This window comes from Rousettus aegyptiacus, unplaced genomic scaffold (genome assembly GCF_014176215.1).
Source record: "Rousettus aegyptiacus isolate mRouAeg1 unplaced genomic scaffold, mRouAeg1.p scaffold_m13_p_6, whole genome shotgun sequence".
Lineage (NCBI taxonomy): Eukaryota > Metazoa > Chordata > Mammalia > Chiroptera > Pteropodidae > Rousettus > Rousettus aegyptiacus.
The window spans coordinates 103017918-103030099 of NW_023416309.1; the positions used below are offsets into that span (position 1 = coordinate 103017918).

The 12182-nt window shown below is 47.2% G+C and overlaps 1 protein-coding gene across 7 annotated transcripts in view; it reads left to right on the plus strand.

Moving 5' to 3' along the window:
- The window catches only part of TLK2 (tousled like kinase 2), an 86818-nt gene extending 81764 nt beyond the window's left edge, over window positions 1–5054 (plus strand). For all 7 annotated transcript variants that reach the window (XM_016128191.2, XM_016128198.2, XM_036223634.1 and 4 more), the window contains 3 exons: window positions 190–301; window positions 1774–1881; window positions 3786–5054. In XM_016128191.2, the coding sequence (XP_015983677.1) occupies window positions 190–301; window positions 1774–1881; window positions 3786–3959 (394 nt within the window). In that variant the 3' untranslated portion in view covers window positions 3960–5054. The remainder of the gene's footprint in view (window positions 1–189; window positions 302–1773; window positions 1882–3785) is intronic.
- The last annotated feature ends 7128 nt before the right edge of the window (window positions 5055–12182 follow it).

Sequence of the window (12182 nt, forward strand, 5' to 3'; positions counted from 1 at the left end):
CATAGGACATTATTACCTCCGTAAGTTTGCATGTCATTTCATATGACTTTCTTCAGCTAGGTCTAAGTTGCTTTTTCAGCTATTAAAATTCAGATATTTTTGTTTCCAACAAGGTCTTTTGCCTTTTTATACATGTCTTAGATTTATACAGTCATTTTCCTAAGAATTTTTATTTCCTTTTCGTCCCAGGTATTTACCACCAGAGTGTTTTGTGGTTGGGAAAGAACCACCAAAGATCTCAAATAAAGTCGATGTGTGGTCAGTAGGTGTGATCTTCTACCAGTGTCTTTACGGAAGGAAGGTAAGGAAGGTAGGGTGTGGTGGCTCAACTTCTGTATCGGGTGACACATGTACACAATGGCATGGTGTGGGTTATTCTCTTGGGATTAATCATTGGATTACACAAAATGGAACCTTGAAAATTGTGGTTTGAAGAAAATAAAGACTTAATAATAAAAGCTTTATGTGGAAGCAGAAATTTTCAACCCAAGAGCACCTAATGAATTTTGCTGGGTTGTGGTAAACATGCATGTTTTTGCTAATTCTCCATTAGACCCAGGATATATTTTGATTCGAAATAATATGTTTTAGGGAACATATTTAGGGAATATATTATATGACATAGTTTATTAAAGTATACAATCTTCCCCAAGAGCCATTCCTAAGAGCCCGCAGACTTGAAATATCTGCAGGACTCTTTTTTTCCCAACCACTCCATTAATTAAAGCTGTTATTAATAAAAGCATGCTTTATATTTCTGTACTGGCAGGTGGTGTCAGAAAGTATTCATTGTCTGTTACTTCTGATCAAGGCGATATAGCATTAGAATAATAACCTAGGTAGTAAACTCCATCTAATGAATTTCACATTTGTTTCTTTCCTTGTGAGCATACCTTATAAATGTATATATTAGGGTCCAGCTGTACATTTATATTCATATTTCTGCTGTCAGTGCGTTTATATGTTCCAGTGCTCCCCATCAGGCTGTAGGTGTAAGCCGTTTGGAGTTCCGCAACTCCCCTGGACTCTTAATATTTTGATTACAATCCCTAGACCAAGTTCTTAATTCAAATTTCAGCTGCTGCTTTTACCTCTCGTCTCCTTTTTTCCTTTATCCTACTCCTCTGATATGGGGAAACTATTCAGAACCAGTAGAGGTTAATTATTATTTATACTCTGACGATGTGGAGGTGCTGCTGATAGCGGTGGCAGAGGTTATCTAGAAAGAGTTGTTTGTGATCCCTCAATAGAAACACTATAGAGGTGACACTGGGCCTAAAATTATTTTTTAAGAGTTTATTAGAAAAGGGCAATTCGGGGCACAGATAAAGCCTACACTTTATTTACCCACTCTGTCCTTACCCCTTCTACTCTTTCCCATCTCTTTTTATCTGTATCTTGGGTCTGCCAGTGGCACATATGGGTATTAAAGCCCACCGGTATCATTCAGGGCAAAAGAGGTTACTGGTCCCTGCTCTCAATCTTTGTTCTTTGCTGTAAGCAAAACTTAGCAAAGGTAGGATATAGCAGATGCTGCTTCTCGTCCCAGCTCTGCTTTAACTTAGATGTTAAGTAATCTGTGACCAAGTTACTTAAGCTCTAAGCCTTTCCGCCCTTTATCTATAAAATGAGAGGATTATAGATCATCTCTAAAGTTCCTCCTAGCAGTTCTCATTGAGCCATGTTTTCTCCTTTTCCTCCCTGTGGTGTTGAATTGTCCTCTCTAATTTTAACCAGAGGCCCACCTTTGTTTGTTCTGTTTTTATATGCTAGCCTTTTGGCCATAACCAGTCCCAGCAAGACATTCTACAAGAAAATACTATCCTTAAAGCTACTGAAGTACAGTTTCCGCCAAAGCCAGTAGTAACACCTGAAGCAAAGGTAAGTTCTGACCCACTGGCCAGCAGAAATGACTGCTGTGATGTTTGTATTATTTCTCTGGATAATAGTGATGGATTATTCAGTACAAAATTCAAGAGTCATAAAAACCTCCTCTTCCTCCTAAATGTGTGTTTTTCCAACTTCCACCCTCTTCTTCCCTCACAATAAATATTAATTGAGTGCCTGTTAAGCAGTAGACACTGTTCTAGATAGGGAGAAGAAACTCTGAGTCTTTAACAATGAACTGTACAGAGAAGGTCCCAGCCTTTAACGAATATACCTTCCACTAGGTGAGACAAACAGTGACTAAGAACAGACACGGTTCAGTTGGTGATAAATGTTATGAAGAAAATACATCGGGGTAAAGGAGTAGAGAAGTGGGAGGAACCCCCTTTTTTGATGCCAAGGCCAGGGAAAGCCTCAATGATGAAGCAGGTTTTTGAGCAGTCTTGAAAGATGTGAAGGTGGAGGCCATGTATAAATGTGGGAGAAGAATATTCCAAGGAGAGAGAAATGCGTGAAGCTGGTGAGAGTGTGAGCTCAGCAGGTCCCCGCAGCGGGCGGAGCAGAGGGGAGAGTGGTAAGGGAGGCAGCAGGACAGATTGCAACGTGCGATGGGAATACTGTTGAAAGTTTTAGTCAGGGCAACGACGTGATCTGATTGCTGTTTCAAAAGCCTGTACTGGAAGCTGTATGGAGAGAAAATTCAAGGTAAAAGGAGTTAATTTAACCACTATCCAACCAAAGAAATCCTTTTTAACTCCAGTTCTAGGTATCTAGGAAAGGTTTATTTTTAAAGGCCAAGGATCATTATGTTCATTTATATTTTTATCTTCCAAACGCTTTAATCAAGCAACTCCCTGTAGGTGTCTTTTATTTTGAAAAATCAGGATTAGTTTTATACTTTCGTGTTTTGTTAATTAATCATAGAAAAAACATATGAAATCATTTCATGATTTAGATTTTTTGAAACAGACTACATTTTGAGAGCAGTTTTAGATTCATAGCAAAAATGAGTGGAAAGTATAGTTTATATATAAACCCTGCCCCCATGCGCACACAGCCTTCCACGCTGTTGGCATCCCAATGAATGAACCTCCACCAAGATGTCATTATCACTGCTGTGTAAAGTATGGACTTCGATAATGATATTTGAAATTTTTTTAAAAATGGGTTCATTTATTTAAAATAATTATAAGACTGATAAAATAGAACTGTCAGTGAAAAAGACATTTATTTATGGGCCTTTATGATAAGAGTTGTAGAAATTGAGACCACATAGCCTTTCATACCTGGTGCAAAAGAAACCTCCATGTAGGTGGTGAATTAGGAATCCGAATCATACCCCAGTCACAGTAGGTCTTATGGGGAGGCAAGTTTTTTTCCGGGTTTCCTTTACACTTAGACACGTGCCTGCTCATTTGCTTCATGATCTTTCAGGGGAGGCTGGGGTATACACAGGGAAAGCATGTACCAACCTGCGACATACTGCAGTGTCAGTCAGTGCCAGTCTTCTCACCCCGAATGTGCTGGTAGCTGGTCATTACGGTTTCCACTGGCTCAGGAAGTCCGCAGGAGGCCATGGTTTGCAGATGGGGGACCGAGAAGTTAGACTGTACCCATGCAATCCGGCCAAGGCAAAGAGGGAGAGTTGTGTGTTGGTCTTGTGCTTTGGGGACAGAGGTATTTGGAGGTCATGCCCCATTCTCCCTCGGGGATGGCTCAGCTGCTCTGTCTGGGAGGAGTCAGTGGCCACAGGGAGGTGCTGCTGCCAGTGCGTCTCCTGCCCTGGTCTTCTCCAGGTCCTCCAGGTAGTTTCTGGCAAGGGGCCTGGCAGCTGATTTTGAGACTTGGGGTCCCCTCCTGGGCCACCAGGATTCTTCTTCAAGAAACTTTCCTTTCAGGCATTTATTCGACGATGCTTGGCCTACCGAAAGGAGGACCGCATCGACGTCCAGCAGCTGGCATGTGACCCCTACTTGCTGCCTCACATCCGAAAGTCGGTCTCCACGAGTAGCCCTGCTGGAGCTGCTATTGCATCAACCTCTGGGGCATCCAATAACAGTTCTTCGAATTGAGACCCACTCCTAGGCCACAAACTGTTCAACACACAAAGTGGACAAATGGCATTCAGCAGCGGGTTTGGAACATAGCGAATCCGAATGGATCTCATGAAACCTGTACCAGGTGCTTTTATTTTCTTGCTTTTTTCCCATCCATAGAGCATGACAGCATCGATTCTCATTGAGGAGAAACCTTGGGCAGCTCTGGCCAGGCCTTGTAGGAAAAGGCCCCGCCCGAGGTTCCGGCGTCAACGGCCACTGCGTGTGGCTGCTCTGAGTGAGGAAAAAATTAAAAAGAAAAACTGGTTCCATGTACTGTGAACTTGAAAACATGCAGACTCAGGGGGGTCCCTGATGCAGTGCTTCAGATGAAGAATGTGGACTTGAAAATACAGACTGGGCTAGTCCAGTGTCTATATTTAAACTTGTTCTTTTCTTTTAATAAAGTTTAGGTAACATCTCCTGAAAAGCTTGTAGCACAAAGGCTCAGCTGGGGATGATATTTGACTTCGGAGGAAAAAAGTTGCTATTGCCCGTTAAAGGCACTAGAGTTAGTGTTTTATCCCTAAATAATTTCAATTTTTAAAAACATGCAGCTTCCCTCCCCCCCTTTTTTATTTTTGAAAGAATACATTTGGTCATAAAGTGAAACCCGTATTAGCAAGTACGTGGCAGTGTTCATTCCAATCAGATGCAGCTTTCTCCTCCGTCTGGTCTCCTGTTTGCAATTGCTTCCCTCATCTCAGCAGGGAAAAAACTGAGTGGGAGAACTGAGGTGCGCGGGGTTCTGCCATTGGACAAAGGAAGAGGTTAGAAGACTGCAGCCTGGGTCTCTCTAGGTTTTCAACTATTTCTTCACAATTTGAACACTTGACGGTTGTCCCTTTTAATTTATTTGAAGTGCTATTTTTTTAAATAAAGGTTCATCTGTCCATGCAGTCCTCTTGGATTCTCTGAATGTAGTAACTATCGAAACTATTCCAAAGGTAGGCAGAAAGCGGGCTGGGGAGCCAGATGCTCCGGGGGGCAGGCGTTCCTACCCACGGTCTCTGTGTGCTTGCTAAATGGTGTACATTTCTTGTTAACCACGATATTAAAACTTGATCAGCACATAAGCTTTCCTCTGTTAGCTCTTTTGGCAGGAAACAACCTCCAGTCCTCTAAATTTTGTGGGTGTGTGCTGGTGTGTGTGTCTCTGTGTGCTTGTGCACACACACTTTGTCTGATTCACTTTAGTAGATTTACTAAGTGGAGTTAAAAAATAATCTCAAGGGAAATTGGTATTTCAAATATGAACTTTTTTTGGAACGAATTCTTTTTTTAATTTGGCTTTTTCTGAGATAACTGAAGACGGAGCTGGAATGGGAGCTGCGTGGCCCCACCATGCCCTCGAAACAGCAGAGCACTCGACAGCAGAGAGCAGGAGGCCAGAGCCTGAACATGTGGTGGCCAGCTTGGAATGTTACTGACACATGTGGCAGGAGGCCTCAGCCAGAAATCTTGAAAGATGCAGCATTCGGGCCTTTGAGTTCCCGGGCGGGGGGAGAGGAGTCAGGAAGGGTAGAGCGCTCTCAACTAGTCCATCTGGCTCTCGCGTTTCTTTTACATGTGAAACATGCTGCTGCCAACACATTTTCTAGGACCTCTGTTTGTGAACCTGCCTCTTTCCCCAGGATTAGGTGATCTGAAGGGAAAATGGAGTGTTCAAATTGAAGAGAAGCGTGTGGGTAGGTATCACCATGTGGATCTCTGAATGGAAGGAAGTCAGCCCCAGAGCCCTTGGTGCCCCCAGCTTTGTAAAGCTATTTTATTACAATATATATGTATACACATGTGCACATGTACACACATACACACATGTGTGCGTGTGCACGCATATGAGTATGTATGCGTGCAATACCTTCTTTTTTTTAACCATTACAATCAAGCTGCTAAGCAGAGAGAGTACCCACGGGGTCTCAAAGGTTGAGCACAGTGCCGAAAGGATGGTGTCTGCACGTAAAGAGATGGATGAAGTTGTGACCGTGTTTAAACTTACTTGATATTAAGTTCTATTCCTTTTTTTCTTCCTCTCATTCAATAATCTTGTCTAATTATTTTTTAACTTTTAAATTCTTTAACAGTTAAAGAAATGCTGCATCTTTAATCCTTCCCTCTAACTTCCTGCCTCCTTTTTTCCCCATGGGCTAAGTGAAGCTGCAGGACTCTGCTGATTTATCTTTTCTACCCTTGTCCTGAAGAAGGGAGCCCTCTCTCCTTGCTTCCTTTGGGTCTAGGGCCTGGTTGGAGCTGACAGGACCCGGCCGGGTCTGGGCGAGGCCACTTTCCACTGCGTGGACCAGCCCCAGAGAACATGCAGAATCTTGACCTTTACCAGACTTTTAAATAGCCAGTGAAATCACTAAGTGGGGTTCTTCCACAACATATTTTGTTAATATGGGTTTCACTTTTTCCAAGGATAATCCCTTATTGCCACAATGTTGATTTACTTTAAACAATGATTTTTAAAATGTGTATTAATTTGTAATTAAATACAGCCAGAGTGTTTTGGCCTTTCCCAATTCGGGGGGGTGGGGAGGATATTAAAATAAGTTTTAAGAAGTAAATTTCCCAGCCTCTTGATTTTACTCTAGTTTCCAGCCTCAAACAGAGCCCTTGCCAACTAGGGTGTAGGTAAGGGGATCCTGGCAGCTGGCCGAGTCCCAGTGGACATCGCAGGCGTAATGGGAAATGCGTTGATTTGTGAGACACCTTTTGTACCTCTGATGTGCCAACAACTATGCTTCTAGGCGGAAACACAGCAATGAGCAGGATAGGGAGGGCCCAGCCATCAGTCACAATCCAGGGGCGAAGGTGGTGGGGGCCCTAGGAAGGAATGGAATACGTGGGTTTAGAGGGGGAAAAAAGGGCTCCAGATTATTCCTTGTGAGGTGGGCAGCTTTAAATGGAGACTCGCCACTTCTGTGGCTGACCCGGACACGTCCCCTATCGTTTTTAGGTTTGCCTCCTTTCCTACTAGTCCTGTAGGGACAGGTTTTTCTCCAGCTGAGGTTAGCAGTCAAGGAGCTCTTATGTTTCTTTAGAAAATAGCTCTCTTTAAACATAGTAAGGATAGTTATCTCCTAGAACCCTAGCGCTAGAAGCAAGCTGCGGGTCCAGCTTCTTGCTTCTAAGAATGCGAAGTTCATTGGTGATATTTTTGCTTTCTGAGAATCTCCCACTTATTCATCATTCTGATGGCCCAAGCTTTCTTTGTAGTTAAAATCAGTCTGCGGTAAGTGGGAGAGATACATGGTGTACAAACAGGTTGGGGTATGGAGAGTCCTTCCTAAACTTAGCTGTTCTGTCGTCTTAGGGCAGAATCACCCAGTGGTTAAGGGTCTGGGCTTTAGAATTATGTGTGGTTCAAATCCCACCTGTGCTGCTTGCATGACTATAGTAACGAGCAGAAATAAGACGTGTAAAGTGCCTGGCACATAAGAAGGGAATCAAAAATTGTGCTTTAAAAAGATCACATGATCAGTACGTGAGATTGCTGGTCCTAGAACCCCCGAGTTTGCTGGTTGAGGTTCAGAGCTTTTCTACCTGCTAAGTTGTCAGGAGATCTTTTGCCTCAGTAAGTGACGCGGACCTTTAGGGAGCCTTCCCCCTCTGACGAGACGTAGTATCAGCCTCTATCCTGCGAAATCAGTTGTTTCCACTTACCCTGGTCCAGGACTGCTTCAGCTGCGTCTGGAAGGAGCGTCTCATAACCAGCCGTCAGCATCACCTGTTAGAAATGCTCATTCTCAGCCATGCCCGCACGCCACCCACCCTAGCACTGCTCTGTCTCCCAAGTGACACGTGTGGTGAAGGTCTGGCCCCGCGTCAGAAGTCCTGCTGACCTTATCAGCCACCGCAATTGGAGAGTGTGGCTGTTCAGGCCTCTAAACACACACAACTGGAAGACAGATGACTGTTTCATTTTCTGTGTTAGGAATAAAAATTTAAGCTCTGGACTGTCCTAGGACTGATGTCCTACATGAGCTCTTTTATGGGAAGCCCCAGGAGGACCCCAACAACACATCCCATATGCAAATGCCTTCGTACCTAACGATATACTCAAGAATCATTCACTCTCGGGCAAAGCTTTTTACCTTTGGCTTTCTCTTAAAATGCATAACAACTCACCAGTACCTTCTCGTGAATTAATTTATCACGTTTTTCTTTTACCTGAGGGCTAAGACCTGCTGGGTCTGCTTATGAATCCAGCCTGGCAGTCCGGATCTGAGGTAGAGAGAGCCTGGGGGCTGGCCTGAGCTCTTTGGAAGGGGTGGGGGAGGAGAGAGAGTGGAGGGGTTGCCGGGAGAGGCTGAGGGTTAAGGAGGGAGTGGTTAGGGACTCTGGCTGCTGCTGTGCTCTGCGGGTGGGTTGGGGGAACCTGCCAGAGGCTGGGAAAACAGACCAGGGAGCAGGTCTGGGGCCTGGTGGGGGCAGGGAAAACAAGAGCCCTATTGTGCTGGGGGAGCTCAGCGGGGGCCTGAGACAGGCTGGAGTCAGCTCAGGGGTATGTGTGTGTGTGTGTGAGGCGCTAGGCAGGAGACCCCGTGGTGCGAAGGGGTCAGAGAGCAGCTGGCTGGCTGGCTGGGCCCCACCCACCCCTGGCCCCAGGTCAGGCCGCCTGGGTGTGGAGGGGAGTGCCCAGCCAGAGAACTGGTAACTTTAGCCTCTTTAAGCCTCCAGGCATAGCCTGCGACTGTGGTGGCCTCTTGTGCAGCCCAAGCCTTTTCAGCTTGTGGATGGGGGAGCAGAAGACCGTCTCAGCAAAGGATGCGCGCTCCAGCACTACTGCTTTGCAGAGAAGTGTCTCATCTGCAGGGTAGAAGCATCTCGCTGATTTTACAGGTGAGGAAACAGGCCCACAGAGATTTGTTTGGTGCCTGGTCATAGGTAGAGTAGGATAGAATGGGGATGGACTGCCGGCTTGAAAATGGGAGGCAGATTCTCTGAGTGTCCCCCATGTGCAGACACTGGGTGAAGGCCGCACCTCAGCTGGAGGCTGGAGGCGAATCGCCCTCACCTAGGGCTCCACTCCCTGGGGCTTCCCTCACTACGTCCCTTCCCTCCCTGGTGGCTAGCCCTTAGAAATCTACTTGGCGGCCTAGCTGGCCTGGGGTAGCAGCCCTGCCTCTGCAGTCCTAGGCTGAACTTAGGTGGGAAAATGGGCACGTGGCTTCCCAGAACATCCGTGCTTCAGATTTCCTACGCCATCCAATCTTGTCATCTTGCTTTATATGCGAGGAAGCTAAAATCCTGCCCTACCCCAGCCCTGGACAACTCTGAATCTTCCTGTTCTGTGTACTAACTGACAGGTGGGAATCGAAGCCTCTGCCTTGACCTCGTGCTTCTACCAGGCTTGAAGGGGGTGGGAGACATAAAGATGTTTTCAGTAACTGAAAAAGTAAAAAGCAGGAGATATTGCTAGATGTCTCCTCCCTGTCATGGGGACCCCGGAGAGATGTCTGCAGGACACAGACAGCCCCCCAAGTGCGGGCCTTGGCCTGATGCTAAAACAGACCTGTGCCCTCAGCATGAAAAGCAAAGCCCTTCCCTACAAATGAATTTCAGGAGCCATTGCTTCTTTGCATCTACAGATCCTCACAACCATACCCACAACCTGCATATTAACCCTGCTTCCAGCCCAAGTTAACTAGGCAAAACCGTTCTCCGGAATCTGTTAGAACAAGACGGCAGAAGAGCACCCACCTAGTGAGGACTATGTTCAGGTCAGTACTCTAACCCTATGTGACGCCCACCCTGAGCTACAGTTGCCACGTCTATAAACTTCATGCATCAGCTCAAAACACATCTATTTTGAAAGCCTTCTGTTTGTAATACGTTGGGCTGGACTCTGGGAGATAAAAAGGTACATCAGACTTGGCTCTTGCTTAAGGAAGGTTATCATTTAGAAGCTCACTGTAAGCTGGGAGCCGATAAATTGCGAAAGTGAGATGAGTCCCCCGGGGATTTGGGAGACGCCGTCGTGCTGGGCTTTGAAGGACTGGCAGGATGAAATAGAACGAAAAGGGGCGGCGTCGGCAGCGAAGGGCCCTCCGCAGCTGCTGTGCTCTTCCCATGCCAGATGTTTGTCACACCAACACCTCTCTCCATGCTCTGTCACACCTCCAGGTTTTGGCCATCGCGCCATCTTTGAAAAGGGTTCAAGTGTCACCTGCAGCCTGGCTTCCTCTGGGCTCTCACAGCACCTTGCACACCTTTCCCGTACTTGTCTGCCTTATCACGTGTGTGTGTGCCCACTCGGCACCCGAGAGCTGGCCCCTCAGTGAGCCCAGGGCCCGGGTGAAGGAATGACGTGTAGTTTGGCCTGATGAAGCATGGTGCCCGCAAGGAGAGAAGTAGGGCCAGTCAGGTGGTGGCGAGGGACCTTAGGTGTGACACCGAGGAGGAGGCGGGGGGCAGTGGGTTAGATGCAGGTCTTTGGTCAGGGAGTGAGCAGATCGGAGCTGAGCAGGAACAGCCAGGACGCCTGCATAGCTGGTTCCAGTATTTTTCAATTGTTCGATGACACCCCACAGTTAGAAACAACATCTCCACCCAGTACACATTGCACAGAACAGAACTTAACTCGGTGCCATGCACTCTGAGATCGAATGCTGGTCACCACTCACTGGTGCCCCAGTCTACTTTTTGCTGCCTCAATGGGGGCTGTGGAAGGTCCGGCCAGCCTCTTGGAGCTGGGGTGGGCGGGAGGACAGCTGGATGCAGCCTCCCGGCTCCTGTTCTGGTCAAAGGCTCTTCCACGGGGGCTTAGGGTGGGGAGGATGGGTCAGGGGAGGTTCTGCATGGGTACCTGTTCTGCCTTCAGGCCACAATCAGTGAGAGCCACGAAAGGCTGCTGGCAGGACTGAGTCAAATACCAAGACTAGAGAAAACCTCATTCTGTCTGTCCCTCCTGAGTTGAGAGAATCAGGGACCAGGGAACAGCCTCAGATGATTTCTCGAAGAGAGAGGGACATGCGGAAACCACCAGCCCAGCCAGAGCTGAGGAGCACAGTAGCCTTGACTGTTGGCTCAGCCCCATCCACGTGTGAGATCAGGCTTAGAGGAGCTGTACGTCCAGGGGAGGCCCCCGTGGAGCAGACAGGCTCATGTGACATCCTCCCCACCCCTGACGCTGGCACCAGTTAGTGGGGTAGTAGAAGGTTCTGGAAACTACATCCCAGGTTTTTCAGTTCTGCTGTTTCTCTTCCTCTTGTACCTCAGACCAACTTCTGCCCATCTCTGGACCATCAGTGGCCAGCTTACTCCACCTGCTAAAGCCTCCGAAAGGAGACGAGCCTGCAGAGATCCTAGAGGCATTTGATTGGTGACCCCTGCTGCAGTCTGGGCTCAGCCCTGAGTCCCCCGGCTCTGAGCTCACTCTAGGGCTGTCCCTGCTGATAGCTGCAGACACTACTGTGGTGGCTCCTCCAATTAGGAGTCTTTGCCTAAACTCCTAGATTCATGAGGCGGATTCAAGCCCTTGCTGCTTCCCAGAAAGGGTCTTGAGGTAATTTTCTTTTACCCATTGGGAAAGAAGAGCTTTAAAAGAAGAAAGTGAGTAGAAACTCAGCAGCCCTCCTGGGTGTGGGGGCAAGTTTCTAGGTGTTCTCTCACAGGAGAGGGGAAGAGCCTAGGGAAAATGGGCAGAATTTTTCTCAGGTTGTATTCGTGGCCATGATGGGGTGGACCAGTCAGGAGAAGACAGACCAGCCATACAATTCTCCGGTAACGTGGATCTTGGAGAAATAGTTCCTTTAGGTTAACTGACCGTCCCAAGGTTATGCAACCTGAAAGAGGTGGAGCCAAACCTTGAAACTTGGATCTGTCTGAATCCCAAGCCTTCTGCCTTCCTTCCCTCTTTGGCCGTCCTGCTGGGATCCTCAGTTCTTCAAAGGAAGGGGGAGCCATGTGGACTCAAAGGAGGATGCCTTAGTGGAGAGCAGAGAGTTTGAGCTGCAGGAGCCCATAGGGATGGTAGAGAGGGCGGGATCCGCCCAGGCCAGTCCTGAGCTTAGCCCACCTTCTCCCCTGGCTTGGAAATAGTGGGGGAAAATCGTAGATGCCCCTTGGGGTTCACGCCCCTTTCTCTAGTTGCCCCAGGTAAAGACTGACTACATCTTTATATCCCCCTACTCTACCTGGCTATCTAATTGCATTCTACCTGTCTTGTGTTCTCGACCTAATAAGCTTTTGTTG